General features: G+C 37.4%; 1 protein-coding gene across 10 annotated transcripts in view; it reads right to left on the bottom strand.

Annotated features, from left to right (window-relative positions):
* Window positions 1–14,353, bottom strand: part of ppfia2 (PTPRF interacting protein alpha 2) — a 123,772-nt gene that overhangs the window by 71,550 nt on the left and 37,869 nt on the right. For 2 of the 10 annotated variants that reach the window (XM_023350353.1, XM_023350355.1), the window contains exon 1: window positions 6,208–6,649. The exons of the other annotated variants lie outside the window; for them this stretch is intronic. In XM_023350353.1, the coding sequence (XP_023206121.1) occupies window positions 6,208–6,288 (81 nt within the window). In that variant the 5' untranslated portion in view covers window positions 6,289–6,649. Of the gene's footprint in view, window positions 1–6,207; window positions 6,650–14,353 lie in introns of those variants that run through there. 10 annotated transcript variants of the gene reach the window in all.

Here is a 14,353-nt window from a genome sequence, read left to right as displayed (position 1 = left end):
GCTTCAGTTTCAGCACCATGGACAGGGGACAGCCATTTTCCACATGGAGAAAAAAAGAGAAAAAGAAAAACTGGAAATCAATGACCTCAGTTACTGCACATGTAGTGGGACTATTCTACAGAAAATAAGAAAAACAAGGCGAAATAAATGTGAGGATGACATAAGTAAGCAGCCCCCTTCTTTCCCAGGGAGTGTTCTTTTTTTTCTAAAACTACAGTATGGAAAGGTCTCTGTCTACACCACAATGCATTTATAAACCCTACAATCAAAAGTTTCCCATAACAGTTTGAAACGATATTACATTGGCTGTTTAAAAAACATGAAAAACCAAATTGAAGATTTGTCTATTATCTGTAAACAGTAATATTCAAGCCTCATCTCATCAGATGTAGATCTAAACTTTACTCATTCTAATATGAACATGGTTTGATATCAGGAACTCTACTGTAACTTAGAGTTAAAGCCATCACTACCAATTACTGGGAAAGATATGCAGATTTCTTATGTTGAACATTAATAACTACATCTGAAAGATTCTCATTATTTGTGGCATTTAGTAAATGCAACATGTTGGTAATTCTGACTGATCTAACAAAAAAAATCTTTCTGACTTAGTTTCAGTTAAAGAAAAAAAAGGTGGGGATTTTTTAAAAACAGACATTAAAATTAGGTTTGGTGTGTAAGGTGCGTGTGTGTGTTGAATCTCGTGGAAAGCATACAACATCAGTGGTGAAACATGAAATGAGGGTGGATGATCATTACTGTATTAGGAATTATTATATCAATTTCCTCTATGTATCTGTTCTGAGTAATTCCTCTCAACATAGCATGCTGGTGTTATTTCCCTTCGGTCTACTTCAGTTTTATCTACAGTATCACATTCTCAAAAACACCAGCATACAGTAATTAGCTTTGGTTCAAGTTCAGGTTTTACATATACATTCTGTCAAGCCACAGAGTGAAAAAGACCCAGACCTGAGCGTAACCATGCCTCTGCAGTGATCCAGGCAGAAAATTACATCATAATTGCACTAATGTTGGAGGTTTTTGCTTTCCTAGAGTCTCCTGAAGTGAGAGGTCTAGCCTGTGTGTACCCTGTTCAACTCTTTCTGGGACCAGGAGTGTGTATTTACACACATCTATGAAGGTTCACCAGATACCAGCTCAGGAACTTCTATTCTGTGCTCGCTCTCAAACAGATCAACATCTCCTTACATGCATGATGATTTAACGTCTAGAACTGCACCACTGCATTCTGCTGGAAACGGAAAACTTTTTGACAAAACTCCTCAGCCACTGTAAAAAGAACAATTTACCCAGGATTATGAATTGAATTCATGGCTTCAAAGGAGGAAACAACCCAAGATAGATGGACAAGGACACACCTGGTCATGCCATGGTGACGACAGATTGCTCCAGCAGTAAACTAGACCATTAAAGCAACCATGAATGTCAAATTTCAGTATATAGATATTTTATGTACTATGTAAAACACAATTTCAAATAAAAACACCACAGCTAATGTGAAAAGGATGCTGTCTTTCTGTCCTCATGCAGACACTAACCCACCACAGCATCCCCTGGTATACATGCAGGGGGCTCTTGCTTTCGAAAGCACGCTTATCCTTTTAATCGGAGATGAATCCATCAAAGTGGGTCAAAGTCTTCCCCATCTGCCCCGGTCAGATTTTAAATGCACAAGGGTTGATTAAAAAAAGACCAAGAAAATAGGCCATAAAGCAGAAGCGTACTCAAAACAATAAAAATAAATAAAAACGATCAGTCTAGAGAAAAAAAAATATTGAAAGGTAAAGACTCAAAATAAAGATGTGCATCTGTAAACAAAAATCCCACAAAATAAAACAAAATCTCTGATTTGAATGTGCAGTATGAAAAGAAACAGTTTGCAGTTTTTGTATAAATGAGTCAAACCAACTTTTTGTTATCCATCATATATGCCCTTAAACATGCGGCGTGCAGCAGGCAGGGCAACATGGTGGGGAGGGGAGAGTGTGCAGCAGGGTGCTGGCTGCAAAACAGCTGGGAGGATGGGGGTGACGGGTGCTAAGCTTCCCCCATAGTTGTGTGTAAACTTTGCATGGCTCTGTGTGATATGTCCCAATTAGTCCTGAATGCCTTTTTTTCTTATTATTGTGTATTTTTAGCTATGGAAATGGTTACATGTAGTGTACTCTCTTGTTGTGGATCAAAAATGACGGAAAAAGAAAAGCTCTAGATAAAATTCCAGCGGGAAAGATTACAGAAGTCGGCTTCTCATCTGCAGAACAACCTACAGCAGCATTCTGATGTCATGTGATGAGCAAGCGTCGCTACGTTCTGCTTCGTACAGGCGTGGGGATCAAAGAAGAGGGCAGGCCCTCACATTTAGTCCATCACTATGCAATGCAGCGGGGGAATTTCCTAGATTAAGCATTGGCATGCACTGAACAGAGAAGGGTCACTTACAGTGCACGGTATGTTTTGCAAAAATAATTTTTAAAAAACTACAGTGAAAAATCCTGATACTATTTTGATTCAGATTTGAATTCTCGCCAACTAGCAAGGGAGAAAAAATGGTCACAAGCTCATGACGATTGTAATATACAGCATCCCCTCTAGATGAGTGGGACAATAAAACGTTGCCTTTTTTATTATATTATTGCATCACTAAAACAGTCACTGATCTTCATTATACAAAGTTGTAAAAACCAACACTGTTGGTGCCAGTGACATTCCCCAGCAGAACAAAAACACTGAACAAGCAGCTCTGTTCTTCCTGAATTATGTTCCATCAGTTCAGCGTAGGCCTCAGTATAAATCTCACCATGTGGAGTGAATTACCAAAATAAATGAGAAGCAGCACATTTTAATCATCATGGTCAGGAACCCCATTTATCTTTTCTGTCAACTGCTTCACATCAACAGTTGAAGGAAGGAAAAAATGCACAGTTTTAATGTTAAATGGGTTAGGATATAGTTGGGTTTACAATATATGACTGCAAAAAGACTCTTTCTCAAATACATCCTGGTTTGATAGTCCAGAATGACTGGGCAGTCATGTTTTACTGCAGTGCAGATAAATATAGACATATACTTTTATTCATCTAATGAATCTTTATAGAAGGTTACAGTCATACTGCCGATTAATATGCATCTGACAATCTGAGCTGAAGTCGGCTCCTAACTTTGATTTGACTTTGCCTCGGCTGTAATTAGAGAAGATAGCGAAAGTTCCTCACATAATGGAAAGATTTTGCTTTTGTTTTCTTTCAAATTACATTTTCACTGTAATTGTGTTGCTGGCAGGCAGGCTAATATGTAGAGTATTTATAGAAAATGTTTTGAGATGCAATCACCCTTTATTTGACTGATGCACAGTAATGTTAAAAAACATAGAAAATAACATTGAACAGTTTTCATTTAGATTTTTCTCCATATAATAAAAGCTAAAAGCTAGAACTCCACCAACCGTCTTCAGAAAACTATGAATATCAAGGAAGCTATCCTATAGCAACAACTATTCTCTTTAGAGTTTCTTTGGCGATATGATAACATGAACACTTCCTGCTTTAAAGGAAAAACTTGCAGCAGATGTACTGAATCTCTTGGACTTCATAAGGCAGCAGCGTCTCTGAACACTGAACTAGTGTCACATCAAAGAAACTAAGAAGTTAAGACTCTGCTCTGAGCCAGCTAATATGGCCCAGTGCCTTCAGAGCTTTGAGAACAAGCCTTCTCTCACATCCAGGATTTGAGTGAATGTCACTCTTTACCCAGACCAATTCAGACATAAGAGAGGTCTGAATAGAGCATGCCTTATTTCTTTTCCCAACTAGTCAGTGATGAAACTGTAAATGTACGTAAGTTGTGGTTCAGAAATGCAGTTCTAACATATTTAGTATACAACTGTGGTTCCCAAAGAAACAAGAGAATAAGATCAGGACTGAATGAATTATCCAAACATTTTACTAATACTGTAAAGGTCAACACACACAGGGTTGATAACCCATATTTATCAAACTATCCACAACAGCATCTGCTCAGTTGGTTGCTGACAATATAAGATTCTGTGCTCAACTTGTTCTACCAAAAAGCCACAGCGGCTCAAATAAAACATCACAACTAAAGTCCAGTGATTGGTTTTCTTACAGCAGACTTCAGCAAGATGCATCCATTGTGATGCAGGTAAATTGCTGAGGTGTATCATATGCGCAATCCCTCAACTCAGTGCATTCCTTCAGAGCTGTTTCTTTAACCACAAGCCAGCAAGTAAAATGTTACATTTATTTATGGTTTAAAACCAATCACTAGATTCAACCTGTATCTGTTGCAGCTGAAGTAAAACTGTGTGCAATAATGTGGCAAAACAGTAAGATAAAATATCAGAAGAGGACACAAACACTTCCAGGGAGATGTTTACTAAAGAAATGCTAGTTTGTCTCGACTATGGTGGAGATGGGGGGAGCTCAAAGTTTGATTCATTGAATTATAAACAGACTTATAACTGCAAACTAGTCAAGAAATTGTGTATTCTTAAAATTACTTACTGTTTGAACAGCTATCTTACTTACAGAAAAATTTAATTAAACAATGTTTTGTGGACAAGACCTTATTACCAACTTTGAACATTAAGAACATCAATGGCAGCAGAAAATGTTGCTTTCACTGATGTTTACCTTAGAGGTATTTACTGAAACTACAAGATTCCTTTGATTGAGAAATGTCAAATAAGTTTACAGGAATTCAGGAAGTCTCTGTTCCTCACTTGACTTCAACCTAAGAGCTGTTCAAGAGACACCCAAATGCAGACAGACATTAGAAACTATTTATTGTCTGAGCAATAAGACAAAGCCTTGTGAAAAGCTCACTTCCTTAAATTTTAAGCTCAGATTAAAACACAACAAAAACCTGCTTCAATATATTGTTTTGTTGTTGTTTCTAAAGTAGCTTGCAGAACAGGCCTGTATCACTTTCATACTAGCATAGATTAAAAAAACACATTATAACAACCACTGATTATCCTTCCATCATTACACCTCTCAGTGGGTGGGATATATATGCTGACCCCTGTCCACCACTGAAAACACCTATAACTGGCATGTGAAGATCTGAACTGGTCCATAGAGCAATAATCTACTGACTCATTATTTCTTTTAAATCAAGCATCTTGACTCTTTCATGGAGACAGTGCTCCACATTGGCTCTGGTCTCATTCAAATGGATTATACGACCTGCACAAAGCAAAAATGGTTCATGCATATTTTAAGAAGCACAACGACTTTGAGGTATTGACTAGGTTTCCAAATTCCCCAACTCTCCAACCCGGACTCTGATGTGCTGGGAAAACAAGTTCAATCCATAGAGGCCTAAACGTGCAATATACTTGGTGCAGATACCACAGCACACATTCCGGGTTCTAGTGAAGTCCATCCCTCAATAGTTGTTTTAACAGCAAAAGGTGGCCCAAAACAGGTGGTCATAATGTTATGCCTGACTGGTATATATTGAGGACACTTTTTTTGCTCCATCGACACAATGAAGCAAAAAGTACTGTCCTGCTCACACGAGTAAGGCAGACAATCAATATCCCAACACAGCTTCATTGCCATGCATTCACTGGCTGAGCTAAAATATGCACAGGGGGTCCAAACACAAATCAATGTGGGGCTCTGCATGGGGTGTCCTTATTTTCCTATGAAAACAGGAAAACTGAACAGAATCCAAAACAGGACCAGCAGTAAAGATGGATAAAGGTGAATGTTAGAATAAACCACACAAAGATTCGTCCTTAAGCTGCAGATGATCATTATTTTCATTGTAATGAGTGTTTCATTTCTAAAACGGCAATGAGGCATCCCATTGTACTTTTCCATCTTAACACATCTGTAAACAATACACTGAACACTCAATCATTTCCTGTTTTACATTGGTGAATTCAAAGGCAATCAATGTTTCCGGCTTCCCTGAAGGGGAATCAAGTGAAATCCCGCAATCAAGAAAAAGCACCAATTGCAATTCTGCAACAAAGTCTTGCATAATACCATATTAAAACTAGAATACACAATTTTCATTATATATATATATATATATATATATATATATATATATATATATATATATATATATAGCTAAATGAGCGTAACCAGAAAGAAGAAACAATTTAACGCACGAACACCACAGGGACACAGGAACGAGCGGCTCAAATACCTGAAACGTGTAAAATCTCGTCCCATTCGGTGGATGGACCTTCGGGGAGTTTGTCCCCGTACTCACATCGGAGAAAATCATAATTCCTTCACGAAGAAAACAATCCAAAACTTATCCGTTTCCCCTCCTTTATTCTGATCAGGCGAACTGAGAAATCGTTCGAAGGAAACTCGAAGAACAATCCGAGAAAATGACTCGGATCAGCTGCTGACCCGACGCTGCGCTCCCGACATTACAAGGTGGAGAGCTCCGGTGAGATGCGCAACGCTCCTCAGAGGGAACCAACCCCCCGATCATGAAGGTGGCTGCGAGGAAATCCCTTGGTCTTTACACCTCGCCCCCTCCACCAGCAGGTGATTAATCTCGGTGGGCTTCTAGCGGGTTGAATGGAGAGAAGGACTGAGCGGAGCCATGCTCTCTCCACGCCCGCTGCAAGCTGCTCTGCTGGCGGCGCGGATGGCTCAGTCTGTGCGCGGATTATCGCCTCCCCCCTCCTCAGGCTTCACCAATAATCAGTCAGAGCATCACAGCCGCTCTCAGCTGACACAACACAGGGTGCTCAAATTAGGAGAACACACGTTCCTTGTTTATGCACTGTAAAGCTGTACTGTTGTTACAGAACAAATAAAATCCAGTTTGTTTGGGGGGTATTTTCCATTATTTGGTAAAGTAGAATAATATTTTTAAGTCAGTATTAAGGTATGACGAAGAAGACACTCCTGGGTCACATTTCTGTTTGTTTTGAGCCAATACATATTTTGCATGAGGGAACGGGTGCTTTAAATTTTTAGTTTGGTAAGGACCTCCAACACAACTTAACCATGATCCACTTCTTAATTCCAAAAGCAGTGGCATGTGTTCACAGATAAACTATGAATGCTGATAGTTTGTTATCTTTGCACTTGTATTTGTGCTGCTGTATAAATCCTACATTTTTAAGAACTCAATTGTCCTGTTTGCTTATGGCTTGGGCCAGTTCTGTTTCAAACTTTTCATAAAACACAAACTATAAATGTGTTTTTGTGTTACATGTTTTTTGTATGAGTAAGGTTGAAATTACATTAAGATTGACACATTTTGTTGCGTTGAATAAAATATGGATTTCAAAGTGACTGAATTCTCATCATTTATATTTTGAGAGTGTAAAATGTCTTCAAACCATTCACTGGCCTCCATCCTAAATGTTTACATTTATTTTTGTTTTGTTAAGACACTTTCCGATTCTAGTCAAAGTCAAATGTTTAACCATTTTAGGGGAAGTTCACTGACCACGTGCAGTCCCACTTTAAAAATCCTTGAACGTTGTGCAGTAATTAAGTTTTCTTGAATATGAGGAATCTGCACTATTATACATGTGTATGTCTGCAGTAAATTACATTATTTTCTTTGCTTTAATTAAGTATTCAAAGTAACTCAAGTATTCATATTAAATGCTGATGAGGAGGGATTTAACTATTTGATCAAATTAGTTGTGATCGAGTTATGAAATCCACTTTAGTCAGGAAAGGAAAGGAAAAACCCTTCAGTTCATGCTGTTGCTTGATTTCGTGTTGTTAGACACAGCTCAGATTGAGTGGTTTGAACTTGAAGCTAGCCCTGAACTCTTTGGATTAGACTTCAAAGAGATGGTCTTGATTTAGTGCCTTAACAACATTTTATAGTGGAGAAGCAAAAGTTTAGATGAAGTCACTCTCATAAGTTCATCCACACTGCTTTTCAAATGCACCTAAAGGTGCATAACCCTTTTACACTATTTGCAAGGTGTAAAAACATTTACAGAAAATTCCACACATTCACTCACATGCAAAATAATGAGCTAAAATCTGTTCATGAAACAGCTTGAACCACAAGAGGAAGGGTTGCTCTCACTTTAACAATGTTAAAAATCACTGCACCGATTTTTTGAGTCATTTAGCAGAGAGCAATGTTGGGATCTGTTGACGCCAGGAGAACGCCAGGAGACAGGCCGCAGATGGGCCTAACGCTGACTTTCTGATTGGCTTATGAAATCTGAGGACAGTACACTCAGAGGCATCCTCAGGGCAGCAAGGTCAGCTCAGTAACAACTGTCAAGAACTTAAAGGACGGATCACAATTTGCAAAGTTAGGGGAAAAAAGAAGATAGGACTAAAAACTGTACATAAAAAGAATGTATATAAAAAAAAGTCAGGAAATGATTTCATTTTCTTTGAAAGAAGGAGAAGAATTGACTAAAGTCAGGTGAAAGGTCAAATATTTACAGCAGCTACAATATTCTAAACTGCATACCGTTCTAATTTGATGGCGATTTCGTGTTTATCTTTGTTTATCAACTTAAGATAAAGGTTGATAAATCTGAGAAAACATCAATTATTTTTTGTCAAATAAACTGTTTTTTTTGTGTATTTAAGAGGCAATGATAGTTTTATGGTTCAATTTAGAAAAATGAAAAACATCCAGATGTATTGCCTATAAATGTAAAAAACAACCTTGTTATGCTTTGAAAGCTTTTCAGGTGCAGTTTATAAGAAAACATGTCCTCTTGCACATCAACTACATGAGGTTCTTTGTGCTTACAGTGTACTGGTCTATGACGTAATTATACAGATGTGCAGTGGGCGTGGCTTAGTCACTCATTGGTTGGAGGCTTTCAATCCTCTCAGTGTTTCCTCTGGCTCTCACTGCTTTGTGTTTTATGATTCCCAGAGCTGCCAAAACCTCACAGATAATAAATTACATTTGGCAAAAAAGACTGACACCATTAATGTAGCATTATGCAAAATAAAATATAGTCCTATTTTAAAAAGTGAATGCAAATTCTGAGTAGAAATGTTCCATCTAAACGTTCCTCTTCATCTGGTCCAATCAGAGAAGTTTGTGCAAATACGAATGTGTTTTCATTCATTAAAATTCATATTGGTTACGTCACGCATGCCTACATCTCTCCTTCCATTTAAATCCTTAAAGAAAAAAAATCCGCACATGAGCCTTTCAACCTTTTGATTGAAAAGCCTGTGTTTGAGCCATTTGTGGGGCTAATCTGTATAGCCAACCTGCTATTCCTCTGACAGAGAAAGTGATAGTAAATTGGGAGAAGAGTGGTGTTTTTATCAAAACAAAATACGGTCAATGCTTTCTTTTTAATAACTCTCTGCAGTGACCCAGAACAATGAGGTGAGGCTACATATAAGCATGACGCTTGACTGCGGTCACCTGAGGAAATGCTGCTTATCTGGATCATGTGTTAATTTCTTCCATGCTGCATGTAAGTGTTTCTCAGAGCGTTTAGCTAGGAGCCTGTTTGGTCAAGAAACCACTTAAGCTGCAAATGGGCAGCAAACGACACACAGAGTACAGCAACACTTAGAGACTCAGCAATCGCAGCTTCATCTTCCAAGAAAACACAAGTTGGAGTTATTTTCTTTCATAACCCTAATTCATTTTTATATCATCCCCAAATTCAACAAAGCACAAAGAGACACTGTACTTCCCTTTATTCTGTCTTTTACTTTTCTAAACTTCATTACTGAAGTTTAGTTCACCACAAGATGATATTTGTTTAAAAAAAGCACAGCGCCACTCTCTCCTGCACGGTTTAAAAGCCCCTAGGAATCCAAGTTATTCAGTGGAAAATGTGACATGTTACAATTAGAATACTTTGTTGTCAACGTAGATTGCACACAGTGTTGAACACAGCGTGCTAACAAGCTGACTGGAGACGTTGTACTTTAGGTGATGAGGCTGTGCAGTCATGAACTGTAGTTCCTCGAGATCACAAGAGAGTTTCACTGTCAGCGCAACCAAACGGTGACTCAACAACCTCCTTTAGCTGGTGTCAGATCAGAGAAAGAGACAAAAAACTCAGAGAATTTACAGAGACAGCAGTAGAAACTAATTGTGTTGATTTTTCAGTGGGAATCTTTGTTTTCTTTGCAAATAACTTGCATCGTAGTTCAGTCTCTCGCAGAAAATCCTTCCAGGCTCTGGAACATCATCACCTTTCACTAACAGACATACATATTCCTAATTGGGTTTCATGTTCTGCTCTAAATTGGACAAACTGTTAATGATGTCAAGAATATTATTCATGCCAATTAGTATGCCAAATTGTTTTTGGCATCAAAATTCTTTGTGGTAAAACAACATTTTCCTGAAGGAACGTCATTCCGCAACACCAACTCTCTTTCCTTTAGTCAGCTATGGTTACTGCAATAAACCAAAGGAAAAACTTCCACTATATGCACAGCTTTCGGTAATAGACCTTCCCTGAAGTACAGGCTTCTGGAAACAAATGCCTGAAGCAGAGCAGCAGATGCATATTGATCGTGTCGGAAGGGATGTGTGGGCAGACAGCTGTAATGGATGCCATGCCTCCCCTGTCACAGCTGAAACATTGGGGAGGTATCGTCAAGGATACAGTCTGAGTGAACAAAATATCTGCTGCAGTCAATAAAATCCACCAAATGCAATAAAATACTGCTTGAGAAAAAAAGACAACACTTTAGAAGTTTTTCAAACTAAACACATGTGGTTTCCTGTAATAAAAAGGTATTTGACCACAAAACACTGTAACTGGTGACTATAGAAAATGGATAAACTTTTTTGACTTTGGCTTTTGTGAGTGGTGCACTAATTTGTGAATAATCCTTCATAAAACTTTCTACTCTACAAAATGTTTATCTATATATCAGGACTTAAATTCACTGATAAATTAGAATAAAATGAGAAACATAATTGTGATGGATCATGGAAATAACATCAGCTCACCTAATAAGCAAGCAAATATAAGCCATACATTATGATAAAACGTAACAAGCTGATTGAAGTTATAAATAACTCAAAATGTGAATAAAATCACAGTAAATATCCTAACTTATATTATTATCAAGGTTTGGCAATAAATAAGCAAATCCATAAATAATTAAATTAGAAAGAAAGTTGAGGTGAAATGCCAATGGGCATGAAATGGAAATTTAAATTACCAGAGAGGTGAATTGACCCAGAGTTTGTAAGCATGTGTGCCAATGGGGAAGGACAAAGACAAGCAGGAAAAAATTAAGAAGCCAATTTAGATGATTAAAATGAGAAAAACACATGAAACTAAAATCAGAGATATAGGCAAAGGGATTCTATTCTCCAAATACAACAGAAAGAAATAGTGAGAAATAACATTTCCTGCTAAGATTTAGCACAATTCAGCTGATACACTTTGTTGTTGTAGTTAGCTATGGTTTCAGGGTTTAAAGTTTATAGTTTGGAAACTGCTGGAATCTTTTCTACATGCAGTTGCTGTAGTTTGAAGTCCCTTTAAAGAAATACCAAAGTCCAGGAATGATCTTTGCTGGCTCCTCCATAATGTTGCATTTTGTAGTAAATGCACATTTACAAGCTTATATTAGTATAGCTTCAATGTAAGTTGTAAATTTTCACTTCTAAGGAGATGTTTATATGAATCTGATGCCATTTACAGTTTCAATATAACCATTGCGCCATGAAAAGAAAGATAAATATTTATGTATTTCAGTCGCTGACTGGATGTCATGGATTTGCTTGTTGCCTGTGGGAAATCCTAATATTCCCAACAGTCAAGTTGTTTCCATCAACTCCAGTAGAAGCTTGAACCACTGATGACATGTTCTCATTGAAATCTGGGCTCAACAAACAGATTTTGACAGTTGGTGGTCATTTGTAAACAACCTTCTTTTATGATATAGCTTAGATGGAGACAAGTTTTGACAGGATTTAAAATCACTCAAAATGGGCCACAGGGAATCAAACTCACTGCTATATTTAGTGTTTAGGGTAATTTAAGGTTTTATCAGGCTTCATGGTCCCTGGTTGACACAAACCTGCAAACCTCACTCCTTTCATATCTGACTACAAATATCAAATGGATCTGACTCATAATGCTTAAATGTTTCCCAGGGAGACTCAAACAGCCCCACTAAAAAAAGAAAACTGGAATAAAAAGGTTTCTAGCCAACGATTAAAAAAAAATGTTGGCAAGTATTGAACAAACACATCGTGTCTGTTTTAAATTGGCTTCAGTACTCTTGAAGCACTTATATTTAGTTTAATAGGGCTGTATTTAGATTTCTAAGACTACCCACTGTGCTAGTGGCTCACTTATGCTTAAAATCACAAACATACATACAGGGACAATCTCCTGGAAAGTACTCTAACTCATAGTGAGTTTGGCAGTGAAAGTGTTGTAGAAGGTTTTCAATCATGTCTGAGTAAAATTACATGGCACTGGAAGCGGGCGGCTCTTGACTTTCCAGACCAAGCATGAGGTGTCGCTTAGCAGTTCCAAAGAAACATGCTGAGTCGAGAGAATAAGCTGTCATATCACTTTTTTAAATGTAGTTATTCATGAGTATGTGCTGACTTGTAATATCTGGAGGATGTTAAGTTATCTTCAGCATGGAGAAAGATTCTGAGTCACCGCTGCAGAGTGGATGTACATAAATTGGCTCTTTCATCAGTTTTTTCTTTTTAGTTGCAAAGTGGATCTGATTAAAGAGGGCCTAAATATTATACAGTGCCTATAAAAAGTATTCACATCGTTGGATGTTTTATTCTTTTTAAAACCTATTCATAATCAACAACATAATTTGGCTTTTTTAAATTTTACAACAAAAAAACCCCCACATTATTGTCGCAATGAATACTGATTTCCACACAATTAATAAAAAAAAGAACATCAAATAAATAATTGCTAAAATATTCAACCTGTTAAAAATGACTAATTCATCAGAGGTCCAGCCAATTGGTACTATGAGTGGAATGGATTTCACCTGAGTGCAGTGATTGTGTTTCAGGTGATTGCAGTACAAAGACAGCTGTGTCAAAAAGGTTCAGAAATTTCTGAATTTTGGTCCCATTGACCTCACCTGAATCAAAATTAAATTACATTAAATAAAATATGCCATTTGGTGTGATGAAGGTGGATGTAAAAAATAAAACTAAATCATGAATCTTGTCAAATTTAAAAGCAAATTGAGAAAAGTAATTACTGCACCAGTTATATTACAGCCACATGCTGAGTGCTATTAAAACCTGCAAAAAGGATGTTTGACTTAGTTGTTTTAGCTAAATGCACTTTTGCAATGACAGCTTAATGACAGTTTAAAAAGCTTGTCTGCTGTTGTTTACTTAAATTTTCATCCAAAATACACCCAAAAGGTTTGAAAAAAAAATTATGCTTTTAAAAGCCACTTTGATTTATTTATAGGGGAGGACTTAAGAGAAAAAAAGCTTGAGAGCATTATGTACAAGTCTAAAGTCTGCATACATAGAACCATGTGTTGTTTTTTTCTTCAGAAATATGTAAATAAAGTATTATTTTTCCATCCATAAAGATCAGTTTATATTCAAGCCCTGAAATTGGTCTTGCAAGATGTTATAATTTACAGATTTCTCAAGTTGACTCCTTCTGCTGACCCAAATATGGCAAGAAACTAAATAAATACACCACTTTATATACTATTTCAAGCTGGTTGATAAGAAAAAAAATGATTTTAATTAATACCTGAATGGAAAAACATTCTTGGAATGAACACAGACTCTAATTTGGTTATATATCTGGTTAAGATCACACACAAATTTAAATCTTTGATTCTGCCTGAATGAAGCTTCACACAGATAAGCCGGTAGCCTTCAGGGATCTGAGAGCCGGTGCTGCAGCCAGTCAGGCTGCTCTGAGGGAGCCGACCCATCTTACATATTAAGTTTGAGTTCATTCCTCAGCATAGCTCTCCATACCTGAAAGCCCTGTCTGCAGCACTTCTGGGAATAACCACAGTGATGACAAGTTGGTTGGCAGGTTAACTGGAGACATTATAGAGCTTTAATGAGCATTTATAAATGCACAAACATGCAGTGTGCTGACAGCGCTCAGAGCTCTGAGGGGGCGGATGATACCTCCCACATGCTGTCTTGAGCAAAAATAACTAACTATAACACAACACTGTTCATGATGAGGAGGTATAATTGTTCTCAGATACTAGAAACTGAATCCAACTAAACTCCCAAGCAGCATCCACACATCACTCCTGCAGGCCGTAGGGCACTTCAGTTCTGCAAACGAGACCTGCAGAGGAGGCGCTGATTTACTTATTTAAATACATTTAATGTAGAATTTTACAAAAGTACATTTAGAAATTCA

The sequence above is a fragment of the Xiphophorus maculatus genome, chromosome 17, assembly GCF_002775205.1.
Source record: "Xiphophorus maculatus strain JP 163 A chromosome 17, X_maculatus-5.0-male, whole genome shotgun sequence".
NCBI classification, from domain to species: Eukaryota; Metazoa; Chordata; class Actinopteri; order Cyprinodontiformes; family Poeciliidae; genus Xiphophorus; species Xiphophorus maculatus.
The sequence above is the reverse complement of the archived record's forward strand: the minus strand, read 5'-3'. Positions and strand labels throughout refer to the sequence as shown.